The 12971-nt window shown below is 38.1% G+C and overlaps 1 protein-coding gene across 1 annotated transcript; it reads right to left on the reverse strand.

The window, feature by feature from the left end:
- On the reverse strand, positions 1-6732 carry LOC102229847 (excitatory amino acid transporter 3-like). Its single transcript, XM_005799156.1, has 13 exons — positions 6521-6732; positions 6286-6426; positions 5028-5120; positions 4233-4329; positions 4103-4145; positions 3962-4024; positions 3686-3864; positions 3478-3585; positions 1924-2046; positions 1610-1801; positions 1353-1487; positions 915-1028; positions 1-112 (listed from the first exon to the last, which is right to left on the reverse strand). The coding sequence occupies exons 1-13, from the start codon at positions 6624-6626 to the stop codon at positions 34-36; spliced, it is 1473 nt and encodes a 490-aa protein (XP_005799213.1). The 5' UTR covers positions 6627-6732; the 3' UTR covers positions 1-33.
- Positions 6733-12971: the final 6239 nt, after the last annotated feature.

Consider the following 12971-nt stretch of genomic DNA (forward strand, 5'->3'; position numbering starts at 1 on the left):
TGAGCTCAAAAATTCAGTTTAACTGGTTGGAGTTCACGAGGCGGATGTGTAGGCGTTCCAGTGAGTTTGCACTTCTTCATACTCTTCCACAGCAGCTTGCCAGTCTTGAGCCCTAAACAAACACAACGCATGAGGAAGACGAAAACACTTTGTAATTCCAAACATGGTCTGTATTAAAACCAAGTCATTGATGAACATCATGAGTCTGGAGTGTACAGCGTGTATGTTCATTTAACCTAGACTGAACGGTGGTATAAGTCAAAAATTGATAAATTTCTAAAAATTGTTTATTGTGTTTTTGCTTTTTTGCCACACTTAAATCATTACTAAAGCTGATTGTTTTATTTTACTACGGGAAAAAAATAGATTTTTTAAAATTCAGCCATGTAAGAGGGTTTTTGAGCCTAACCCGTCTTTCTAAGGTCATTCCAGCACATTCCAATAGGAATGTGATCTGGTCACTCCTTATGAGTGACCATAAGGAGTGACCTTATGGTGTGCCTTGATTTACTGCCATGACGCAAAACTACAGTTCAACCTAAGGTCATGAATTGGTGGCTGGATGTTCTCCATCAGGATTTTTATCCATGAGACAGTGTTCATGGTAATTCATCCAGATCCTCAGACAACAATAGCAGCTCCGCATGATATTTGAGCCTGCTTCATGTTTTCTGACAAGCTGAATGTAAGTGGTTTCTTAGTCTGGCGGTAGCAAGCCTTCTGGGTGTGAGTAGTGAAATAGAACCCTCTTTTGGAATAAAGAGGGTTCATCAGATTTAATTAAAGATCTAACTCAAGTTATCGTCATCTGACGGTAAAAAATTGCTTTGCAATCTAAAAAAAAAATTGGACTAAAAAGCGAAAATCTTATAATGAAATACTTTTTCACTGCATTGTGTGTGAGGAAAAATTACTTTGCTCTTCTCTGGTGAAGGCTCGCAGCGATCAGTTCGTCTGTGGACAGTTCTTGGACAAGAGCGATGCCGATGCAGTCTCCCAAGACGTTAACAAGAGTGGCGGGGTGATCTCTGAAGAATGGCAGTCAAATGGGAGAGCCAGAATCAAGGTTAAATGACACACGAGTAGTTTTACATGAACTCATTCTGACTTGTAGCACTGTGTAAAAAGTTTTGATCCACCGGTAAACTTTAAATTAATTAACAACTTCCACAACGGCTGAGCTTTTGTTCTTTGAAGGCGGTCTTTGTCAATAATCAGATTATTATTATTATTTTATTTTTTTTTGAGGAAAAAGATAAAAAAATTTAAAGCGAGAAATAAAATGCTAATATTCCTGCCTGAACTCTTCCTTGTAAACCTTGTGTTTGTCTTAAAGTCGTGCCGAGACTTACAGAATCCACTCTACCGTCACCAGGATCCAGGCGCCACTCAGAGGCAGATCTGTGGCGTTCAGGATGAAGAGGGACGTTAAGGCTCCGCACGCCGGGACCCCTTTGCTTATAAAGCTGAACGCTGCTGCCGCGACCCTGCACAGGGTGACAGATTCTTACACTTACACCATTTATTCAATCTCCATCCACTTAAATGCTGTTTGACAAAAAAAAAAAAAAAAAAAAGTAATGATGAATAAATCAAGACGGCAACTGACCCAATACTGAACAATAGGTTGAAGTCCAGATAGATGTTGTGCACTAGGGCGATGAAGACTGCAGCCGCAGCCTGATACAGAGCTGTCCCGTTCATGTTTATATTGGTCCCGATGGGCAGCATAAAACGGGTGACTTTGTTGTGAATGTTGTTGTTCTTGCAGCAGTGTAAAGTGACCGGCATTGTAGCAGCACTTATCCGCACATAAAGGAAATAAGAGCAAAGGTTTTCGAGTGTGACCGCGTTCAGCTTGACAGCGATTATACGAGCAAACGGCCGCTATAAAGGCCAAAGAAGGCAGTGGACGTGGGTCACCTGGAGGAGAGGAGTAATGCAGTCCGCAGCGCAGGTAAGACCCCACGGATGACAGTGAAGGGATTACTTTGCGCAAGCACAAGATAGATCAGAGGCAGGACAATGGCTCCGTGCAAGAAGAGCCTGAAACCCGTTGTAAAAGAAGTCAGCCAAACAATACGTGGTACATAAAATACAATGTATTGCAACATGTCCACATTTTTTTTACCAGCACAACCACAAACTTCACATTCGATCAGGACTTTACGCGACAGATATATGAACATGAATGGAAATGGCAAATGACAGAACTGAAAGTGTCTAAAAAGGAAGTGAGAAGCCCCGCTGCTCTAGTTGTTCACTTCAACAATTAGTTTATTCGTGGTTCTTGATGAAAGTATTTCCAGGAAGGTGGTCATCAGTGCAAAGAGAGACAACCTCCATGTGATCAAGTTAGCCACAACATCTCCACATGGAGTTTGGTGGCCGTACCAAACTGTATGGCCACCAAACAGTTTGGTGTACTTGGTGTACACTGTACTGTATGGCCACCAGTACAGTGCCATACAGTTTGTTTTCAGAGTCAAAACACCAATGTTTTGTTAAATGAAGAAGCTCCGCTGATCATGATGGGTCCTCCCACACTAATATTTTCAATGTGATCTTGTCATGTCAGGCTTTCTGCCCTTTCCCATCAGGGCTGTTATGCCAAACAGAATATAGCATAAAATTTAGATAGGAGTGCAGATTTTTTTTTTCATGAAATCATGAGCTGCCTGCTTGAGTTTAAAGGGGCAGTATTATTTAAAATCGACTTTTTTGAGCTACACATCATGTTATAATGTTAATCCCTCAGCAAAAACATACCTAGAATGTTACCTTGATTCTTTCATGCATGTTTGAAAAATCCTTTAATCTCCCATGGCAACCATTCAGCTGCACAAAAACGCCTGGATGGACCTAGCACCACCTTGCCAGCAGCAATTAGCAAACACCTGGTGGAACCGCTCACCTCCTTAAGGTTAATAGAGGAGCGACGTTGTGATGACTTCTTGAAGGCAGAGTTTCAGAAAGAACAGGAGTTTTTAAAGAGACAGAGGCCCAATTGTAAGAAGTTAAATCAGGAAGTAAAATTTCTTTTAAGTTGTAATTAATATAAATTGCATTTTTATGACCACTGAAGGTAACATAGTTACTAGGTTATACTATAAAGTGGCACAATGTGCCTGGAAAATATATAATACTGCCCCTTTAAATGTGGTTTGTTCACAATTTTTTTTTCACTTGCTCCTGTTTCCAGGCTATATCCTTGACTATAAAATCCACGTACTTGTAATGTCTTCCTTGACTATTTTTATATAATCTCAAGAAAAAACAACAACACTTGCAACACTTGTTTATAACACTCTGTTAATTGCTCATGTGACATTGCTTTGGTCTTTAAAGAACTCTGCCAGCTGCATCTGTGTTTATAATTCTGAACAAGCGACTTCCCACACTCAAACTTTTTATGAATTAGAACTCTCTTTGTCAGGATGGATAAAAATTAAATTGAAAAACTAACAAGCAACTTACCCAGCAAGAACCATGCCAACAAATTTCACCAGATGAAGGCCTATATCAAAGTCATTAATGTTGGTAACCTGATATATTGACATGAACAGGACTCCCACTGGTAGGTAACTGTAGCCGGAAAAATTACAATTCAAATTCTACTGTGAGAAAACAAATGACAGATGCTGAACAGTTTTACGCACTCGCTGGTTACAGAGTTCATTCTTACCTGCGAATCAAGTGGAAGAAATCGTCAGTTATCTGACTGATGGTGCAAATCAGCCGCACTATGACCCGCGACTCTTCCATTTCGTTAAACGCCAGTCCAGACATAAAAGAAATGAACAAGAGGCCGAGAATGTCCACTCCGTATTGGTAGGTACCGTCATAATTTATGCCAGTCTTGTTCTGAAGATTTGGAAGGACCCATGTCAAAGCTGAGGTTGACCTTCATCGGTTGTCACAGCTGATATATGCTGAAATCATTCTAGACCAGAGTGGTTACCTCGGTGATGCCAGCGTTTGTGGCGACTCCAGCAACGGAATATTCCTTCTTGTCCAGACGGTACTAAAAAGAAGGGAAATAGCTAATGTAAAACACAACATTGAATCAAAACTATGAAACTAAGTCTGAAACAAGCCGTACGTGTTTGACAAAGGACCGCATCATACTGTCTGGAAAGATGTTCCTGTAGAGACAGACAAAACATTTAACTGAGGAGAAAAAGAGGCTTGCAGGAACCTACAGAATAAACAGCCTGCAAATGTCCTCCCACCTGTACAAAACCAGGAAGGTATCGATCGAGAAGAAGTTCTGGTCTTCCGGATCGGGGTATTTGAATCCTGACCGCAGCACCCATATCAGAGTCAGTCCTGCAACATACATGCATGATAACGCCGAGTGCTGTAAGCAGTATGATCATTTTTTTAACCAGAGCTATTGAATTGTTGCCACTAAAAATCTATTTTATTTTAATGAGACTATTATTGTTTGGATTGTTTATCAATTTGAAAAGAAATAACAACGAAGTGCAAACAGTTTTAGACAAGATGCTGCCAAAACTTGGGCCTCCATTTAAAACTGTTTCTTTGTTGAATACGCACACTGCCTTGCAAAAGTCTTCATACATGCTGACCATTTTCAGAATTTGTCCCATTACAAGCACGTGTTTTATTAAAATGTAATATCTTATTACACACTGTTATTAAGACAGAGTGTACTAATGACATTTTTTCCTGTGATGGAGTTGTGTAACGCTCCTCTACCAAGAGCCTCTTAGCTACGCCTCTGGTTAATGATCTAACTGTCTAACCTGAATTTATTTGAAGGTATCAGAGCAAAGACTCTGAATATGAATTCAGGCCACACTTTAGAGATTTGTTTTACATAAAATGGATTAATACAAAAAATGACAAAGTGAAAAGCTACAAGAGGTGTGATTGTTCCGGCAAGGCTACAGAATCAAAAATTTAATCAGAATTAAAAGAAAATAAACCTCAAATGAGATTGATTCCAGTAGTGGTCAATAATTCAGTTTTTGCACCATTTTTTAAAAGAAAATTTCTCTCACCGATGACCACAGCGATCAGAGTTGTTGAGAGGAAATAAAGTCCTGTATACAAGGCAATTGTCTTGGAGGGCGCGGTCTTGAAAGTGCGAATTCCTGTAAGAAACAAACAGAGCTGAACATCGTCTGTTGCTCCAGATCCATTTAAAGTTTACATTGACTTGACAATATATATCTGTTTCTTCAAGTTGACAGTAGAGCTGCTACATTTCATTCAGAAAAGTATAGTCATCCTTAGCCCTATCTTTTTTTTTTTACTTGATACTCCTTATACATAATTTTATTATCTGTTGGTAGATCCCTGCATCATTCAGACACCAACCTGTAATTGAATAAAAGTGGATCTAAATCTAAATCTGCCAAGGGCATGAATAATTTTGGGAAAAACATAGTTGTTACTTTACTGTTAACATTTAGATTTGCATTCTACTTCATGTTACCCATTTTTACAAATCCTTTTTTTTTTTTTTTGGTCTTTTTTGTAGTTTTCACAAAGGCCATAGTATGAGAATTTCCTAGTTATATTCTTGCTGGTACATTTGACAACAAGCTTGATTAAATTTTTGAAAAGAAAAACAAAGGCAAAAAAAAAACCACATTTCAACTACAAATTACATTTGGTAATGAAGTACACTTTAACAAATAGGCGCAGTCAGTTCAAATTAAAGCTGGATAAATGCTCTCAATGTACTCAATTTGTAGGATGGAGTTGAAGTTGTCTTGCGTTACACATATTTGACATGTAATATTTCTAAACTGCCATTATTGTGTGTTTATCTACTTGTATTTCTGCTTTCTGTTAATCCATTAAAATTTACAAACACTATTTTGAGGCCAGTCACAGTTGTACACCCTAGTTGTTTATTTGATTCATATGGAGACTATTGTTTCATTTATTCATTAACCCCATGTCTCACATTAAAGTCATAAAACAAGTCATATATATATATTTTTAGCTTAGTTACAAAACAAGCCAGTTTGTGGCAAGAAAATCATGTCCTTGCTGAAAGAAGTGGAATTTAAAAGATTACATGCAACAATCTGTCTGCCTGTATTTTTCACATAGGTATGCAATGATCTATTAATTAGTTCTTTTTCATAGTAAGGGAAATACTTCCTATCCAATTTGATCTTTATAGGAGAAGAAAACAATTAGATTAATAGAAGGTAATTAACAAGAAGAGGCACAATTAAAATGACAAACATTTTTCTGTATTCAAAGGGACATGTGGCAACACTGAACATAAAGAGTCTCGCTCACCCAACACCACACTGCTTGCAATTAGGGGGATGGACACCCCCTTAATCATGTGAGACAGTATATCTATTGGAAACATCAAGTACAGCTCTTCCACTTGTTGGAGTTCATCAAAGGTCTTCACAAGCACGCCAATGATTACCCCTTAAAACAAGCAACATGCAGAAGTGAAGGTGGCTAGTCAATAATAACCTTCTTTTTTCTGATGATTCTGAAGCTGTTTGTAAAACAAACTTACCCAGTGCAACAGACCCCAAACAGGTGAACACCAACAGGTTACTGACCATGTAGCTCACAATTCCATCCCATATCCCGAAGGATTTCGCTGAGGGATGCTCCCCCATGGTCTTACCTGATCAGAAACAAAAAAACGAGACCTTATGAGATTTCAAGATTCAAATAAAAGTACCGAAGCAAACTTGAGAGACAACTGTTTAGTGTTGACATTCAAATGAATGCACATTTTGCTGGTTAAAAACACATAAATTAAATGTCAACAGAAAGATTTACTATGAGAACAGTTAGCTGGCTATTTAAACAATGGTTACCTAGCAACGCTATTATCTCTAATCTGTAACTGAATAGCAACAATACTTTTATAAAAGAAATAATCAGGTCTTATGTCAATTAGCACTTTTCAGGACAATGTACAGCCCTACAGCGTGCAAGAGACCATTTGGAATTAGTGTTAATTAGCAAAAATATCCAGCCATTGCCAATATTTGAAGATTATCTGGGGGGTTAGAGTCGGTTTATTTGTTGTCCAAATTGACAAATTTGAATTAAAACTAAGCGTTTTAATTCAGGATAACAACCAACAGCTGACAGAAAGTTCTTATAGCCACAGTGAGCTTTTGTCTTGCATGTTAATACACAATTTGATCACTAAGTTGTTTTATGCAACCACTGCACATAATCAGTTCAGTTTTACTGCTATTTTAAGTTGATTTTTTTTCAAAACACATTAAAGACAATTGAAAAGTGGAGGAAAACTCTGTTCCCTCTCTCCATCCATTCTGGTTTCCTCCATCTATTCTGGTTCCCTTCCATTCCTGGGACTTAAGTGACCATTTTGATTTCTTTTCAGGGATGTTCTCACAATCTGATAAAATAAAAATGAATAAATCTTTTGTCTTTCAGTGTGGAGATTTGACATGAAGATTCCTTTGAGATGACAGAAAGAGAGACAATATTAAACATCGGGGACAATGTTATCTCCAATGTTTAAAGTTGTCCAGGATGTTTAATGTTGTCCCCAATTTTTATTTTATCTCCAGTGCTTAACTCCTTGATGTTTAAGGTTAAATAAGGTTAAATTGTCATTATTACAATGTTTACTACAATGTTCCAGATACCTTGTATCTAGAATGTTTTACTTTATCTCCAAGTTTAATGCAAAAGGAAACTTCTGGAGATGAAATTTGACAGCTGATAAACATTGGCAATAATGTTAAACATCAAGCATAACATTAAGCATTATCCTTGATGGGATAAGGTCAAATATCCTGGATATTAAATGCTAAACATTGGATATGACGTTAAATATCCCGGATGGTGTTAAACAGCCACAATAACACTGAATGTTAAACATCAGATATAACAATAACTATTGGAGGCTAAACATTGGGGACAATGTTAAACTTTGTAGATAAACATTGGTTATTATAAAGTTATTTCCACATGATTTATTAATTTTGAATTAAAGTCTGCAAATCTTGGAACCTTAAAGTGTTTTTAATTAGATAAATCTACTTATGTTCAGTAACAAACTTCTATCTTTTTCCTTTACAATTTTGAAGTTAGTAATTTAGTTATAGTAACGTATGTATTGTATGTTTACAGGTTAAGCTAAAGTTTCAGCAAAATGTTGGAGAACGCTGATTTCATGGAACTACATTCAGCCAATAAATTAAAGTTTTTAAGGTATGGTGAGTTTTGAGAATTTTCACTGTCAGATATCTGACTTTGGATGATGTGAATTTTGATTTCTTAGTTTGACTGTAATGGATCACAACTTTTCTGACTTTGTTTTAGAACTTGTTGAACAACAACTCCAACTTTTCTGCTGTATTATGAAAAGGTATTATGGAAATGTACTTAGTGCCTCATGTTTCTTTCAACACCAACACCCACTCATATTTTTCTGAGCTTCTGTTAGGGTCTCCCTTGCAAGAATATACATTACAGTAACTATAATCTAAACTACTGAATGCAGTAGTTTAGATTAGTTTAACATTTACTTCTATGTTAAAATAATTTTCTGTAGGAGGCTGTTTCTGTTACATAATAATAAAAACTGACATTTTCAGGATGAAACGAGTCGTGACTCTCTTGCTCGACATTCTTTATGTAGGTGTGATTTCTGTGATTTTTGAGCTCAGAGCAGCACTTGATACAAAACTGCTGTATCTCTTACCGGAGATACATTTGGAATACCATAAGAGTATGCTGCAGAAAAGAGCTACCGTGTTCTTAAATTGCACGCATCAAGCAAATTAACTAAATTTAAACCACTAGATGTCAATGTTGTTCAGGCTTTCATTGTGCAAAATTTACTGTCTGATACTTTCCATAATTTAAATTAATCTACAGGTCCCATTATGTTACAGGCACACCACAATACCCAGAGCTGTTTTCTCCAAATAGGACCAGCTGCCACATCAGAGAAGGTCAAGTTACTGAGTGACCAGAATGAAAAGATCTTCTCCTTGAGTTTCCTGAGAACAGCTCCAACAATATGTCACTCCTTTAGAAGTGGATGCCAATGTGAAGTGTGTCTTTTAGTGTGTCTATGTTGGCGCTCACTGACCTTGCCGGCTCATGCTGCAGCTTTCTGTTGGTCCTGTGTCATTGCCTGGAGACAAGGGCAATGGCCATCATTGCATGCTAAATCTGTTTGAGGCTTCAGGCAGCGAGTGTCTTGCCTTTATGCTCCAATTTTGTTTTGCTCAATTAAGGAAATTTACAGATAAAACAGCAGACATGAGCCAAAGCCTAACCCTACAGGGGATTGTCTCAGTAATAAATAAGCCAGTAGAGGAATAATACTTATTGGAATTTTCAAAAATGTTCTGGGGACAAATGTTCTGAAAATTTCAATAGTTTAAAGGAAGAAATCAATATTTTAGGAGGGCTTCATATTTTAATTTGGGAAGGATTTTAGATGAAATGCTCAAGGGACAGATGCAGCTGATTAGAGAAAATAAGAGATGCAAGAGTGTCACTTTGCAAGGCTCATGGGAAAATTATTAGTGTAAAAGATTGAAAAGAATTGTTTTGTTTTAATTTTTTGTCTTCAGACTGATTAATATTATTGCACCCACAGCTATGCTTATCGCTGATATTTTCACCATAAGAAACAAGACAGATCAATTCACATTTCCCAAACTTTCTCCTCGGGAAATATGTCTAGTCATTAATTAGCACCTGATGATTGTGAGGTGGTTGTTTTCATTGGAGGGCGGACAGGTAGCAGCACAAGAAGAGGGTTGTCGCCAGTCTTGGAATCATGAATCAGAGGTTTCTTTATGGAGTTTTCTTGTTGTCAAAGGGGAAGGACTTAGGAGACACAAAGGATAAAACCCAGAGTTCCACTAGAGAATCTGCAAAGAGACCACAAAGGAGAGTTGAGTAAAACTCAACTCAACTCAACTCAACTCTGCCCCTCAGCAAACACTGAGGGGCACAGAGTACCTTGAATAGCTAACACTCAGGCACTGAAGGACTGGTGACTGGCTTCTCTTATACACTGGCTGAAGATGCAGATTGGTTACAGGTGTGTGGAATGAACACCTGAGACCACCCTCCGGGCAATGCAGCCTCCTGGCTCCATCTGGTGGATGACCAGAGGAAATGGAAGAAAAACCCCAAAGAAATCAAAACCCCAGCTTCCCAACATTCATCTTTTCACAACAATTTAATATAAACCCTAACACATATCCTGTACATTCTGGGTGAAAAACAAATATTAGGAAAAAAAAATGTGCAAAACATTGCATGAATGTTCACACCTTAAAACGTGTACATTTACTGAAGAATTGTGAATCTGATCCTAGTGTTTTGGTGTTAGTTTGTGCTTTGATATCACTTCTGAGTTTTTTATTATTGTTTGAAATGTCTTGCTGAATTAATTTGATTCCTTTGAGTTTATTATTTATTATGGAAAGGTCGTACCATATAGTCCATTCCTTTGTGTTTAGTTTTCTTGTGTTGTCTTTGAACATTTTGCTTTTGTTCTGCTTGTGTGATTCTAGATCAAGCTATGTGCTTAAATAGTAATTTTTCAAATCAGTTTTTATTTGTGTACTGTCAAATTGTACAAACGTAAAAAAAAGTCTATATTATTGAACTTTAACTCATTCCTTTAACTCGTGTGTTTGTAGCCTTTGTGTCAACGTCAATTTATTTACATGTTGTTTATATTTATATTTATATGATGTTGATCAAAGTATTGCACAATTAGATAAAATGAAGAAAAAGGGAAACAATAAAAACAAGAGCAAAATATTTAAAAATAAAGTTAAATCAAAATACAAAAATATACAACAAACTATCATACAAGGCCCTCAGTCTCTGTGTGTACAAAAGACTGTTAATTATTTGTTTTCAGCCCTCTAGTTTAGGTTTTCTTCATCAAAGTATTTTAGGTGCAGTATTTTATTTCAGCCACTGGGTGGCTTCATGTTCATATTTGTTACAGCTTGTTTTGAGTAGAGTGTTGCGGTTCTCAAGGCTGACTTCGTTCATAACCTCTTTCTATTGTGTGCGTCCATTGAATGTAAGTAATACTGTTGTTGATTTAGTTCGGTTTCGTCAATGTCTAAGAGCTGTAGTTGTGCTTTGTCCCGTTGAGTATTATAGTCGTTTGGTGTATTTTACTTGTATTGTTGAGAGCTAAAGTTAGCCGTTTAGCATCAAGCTATTAAGCTCGGTTAATTAGTTGCAGCTGTTAATTGTGACCATGTGCAATTGAAATGCGTTATTTCTCTTGTATGTTTACCGTGTGACACTATTATTTGCAGGGTTTATTATTACTATGTATGTATAATTATTATTTACATTCTCATAGTCAGACATTAACACATTTATTCATTGTGGAAATTAGGTTTATTTGTGAAAGGGTTTACAGACAAATTCTCATAATTTGTATTTGTTTATCTTTATAGGAAACCACACACACACACGCCACACACACACCTGTGCCCTTATATGTATAGCTGAACCTCCAGAGCTAATTAAAACCCAAGTAAAGCTCAATTCTGGACTTGGACATTCTCTTCTTTCACTAACTCACCTGAACATATATATCAGCTGTTCTAACCCGACACCCTGGAGTGATTGTTTATCCACAACTGAACCAGCTTCAGTCTTCATTACAATTTTGGTCCTTCGAGCCGGAGTAAGCAACCACTACAGTCAATATGTCAAGGCCACATGAGAGACATTGGAGAGATGTAAACCGCCCACAAAGATTGAAGCATATACCATCATATCTCCAGAATTATGAGGTCAGCTATACACCAAGGCACCACATTACTGAGGAGCAGCCATCTTCATCTGAAATGCTCAGATATCTTCAAAGCATGAGAGAGGAAAGCGACCAACTACGTAGAGAGGTCCAGCGTCTTACAGATATAATCCAACAATCTCCTGGACAGGCATCAAAACCTCAGTCACAGTCCAAGCGTAGAGAAGAGGACACATCTACTACACCAGCACCTACTAGTAAGCCGACGCCATATAGTGGCTACACAGGCCCACGTCAGGCAGTAAGTGCCCCCTCGGTGATTAATGATGTTCCTCCAACTCCACAAAGCCACCGACGTGACCCCATTGAGGACCTGGATCGCTGTCTGCAGGAAGTGGGATTACTCAGCAAAGATGACATTTCTCCTGTAACATCTCGAAGCTCATCTCCCTTCTCCCAAGCCAAGCCTATGGATTTCAATGCTGATGATGGTATGGAACCAGAGTCGTCACATCAAAGAGAGTGTAAATCACACCGTAAAGCTTGTGATAAATCATGTGATAGCAAAAGGCCACATTTTAAAGCAGCATCCAACTCTGATGTCAAGTATTATCCCAACTATGAGGATGATTACGACCGCTATAATGAGCCCTATCACCATGATGACAGATCTCACCACTATTATGGTGTCTCTCCATTCAAGTCAAGTCACCCAGACCACGGTGACGAATATGGCCCAATGAGGCCCAACCGACCAAGTAGTCCAAGCGCTCGCCATGATAGCCGCTACTATGGAGCAGAGAGGAGACAATCTTCTGATTACAGGGATCACCATGATGATTACCATGCAACACTCTATGCATGTGACAGAGAGAGAAGTCGGGGAGGCAGATACTCATCTGACCACCAACATTCCCCCCATCTAGATCCTTCCTTTGGTAAATCCTCAGCGCTAGAGTATTACCATGGTCCCAAACCGACTATCCCTTACTTCAAGTCAGAGGACCCTCGTGAGTTTGCCAGATTGAAACTAGCCCTCGACAACTTACTCCCATATGACGCTCCAGAGCATTTTAAGTTTCAAATACTCACAGATCATCTCAAATGTGAAGAGGCGCTACTTATAGCCGACTCATACAGTAACAGTCCACTCCCATTTACAGACACTATAAGAGCGCTCACTGAGATGTATGGTCAACCGCAGCAGCTGGCGCTGAAGAGG

This window comes from Xiphophorus maculatus, chromosome 19 (genome assembly GCF_002775205.1).
Source record: "Xiphophorus maculatus strain JP 163 A chromosome 19, X_maculatus-5.0-male, whole genome shotgun sequence".
NCBI lineage: Eukaryota > Metazoa > Chordata > Actinopteri > Cyprinodontiformes > Poeciliidae > Xiphophorus > Xiphophorus maculatus.

Bases quoted from the DNA above. Each gene is read 5' to 3' on its own strand.
- LOC102229847 (XM_005799156.1), bottom strand. From the start codon at position 6,626: ATGGGGGAGCATCCCTCAGCGAAATCCTTCGGGATATGGGATGGAATT. The intron at 4,146-4,232 runs GTGGGAGGACAT...CTGTCTCTACAG, and splicing joins ACCTTCCTGGTTTTGTACAG to GAACATCTTTCCAGACAGTA. The intron at 1,802-1,923 runs GTGACCCACGTC...TGTGCGGATAAG, and splicing joins GCATTACTCCTCTCCTCCAG to TGCTGCTACAATGCCGGTCA.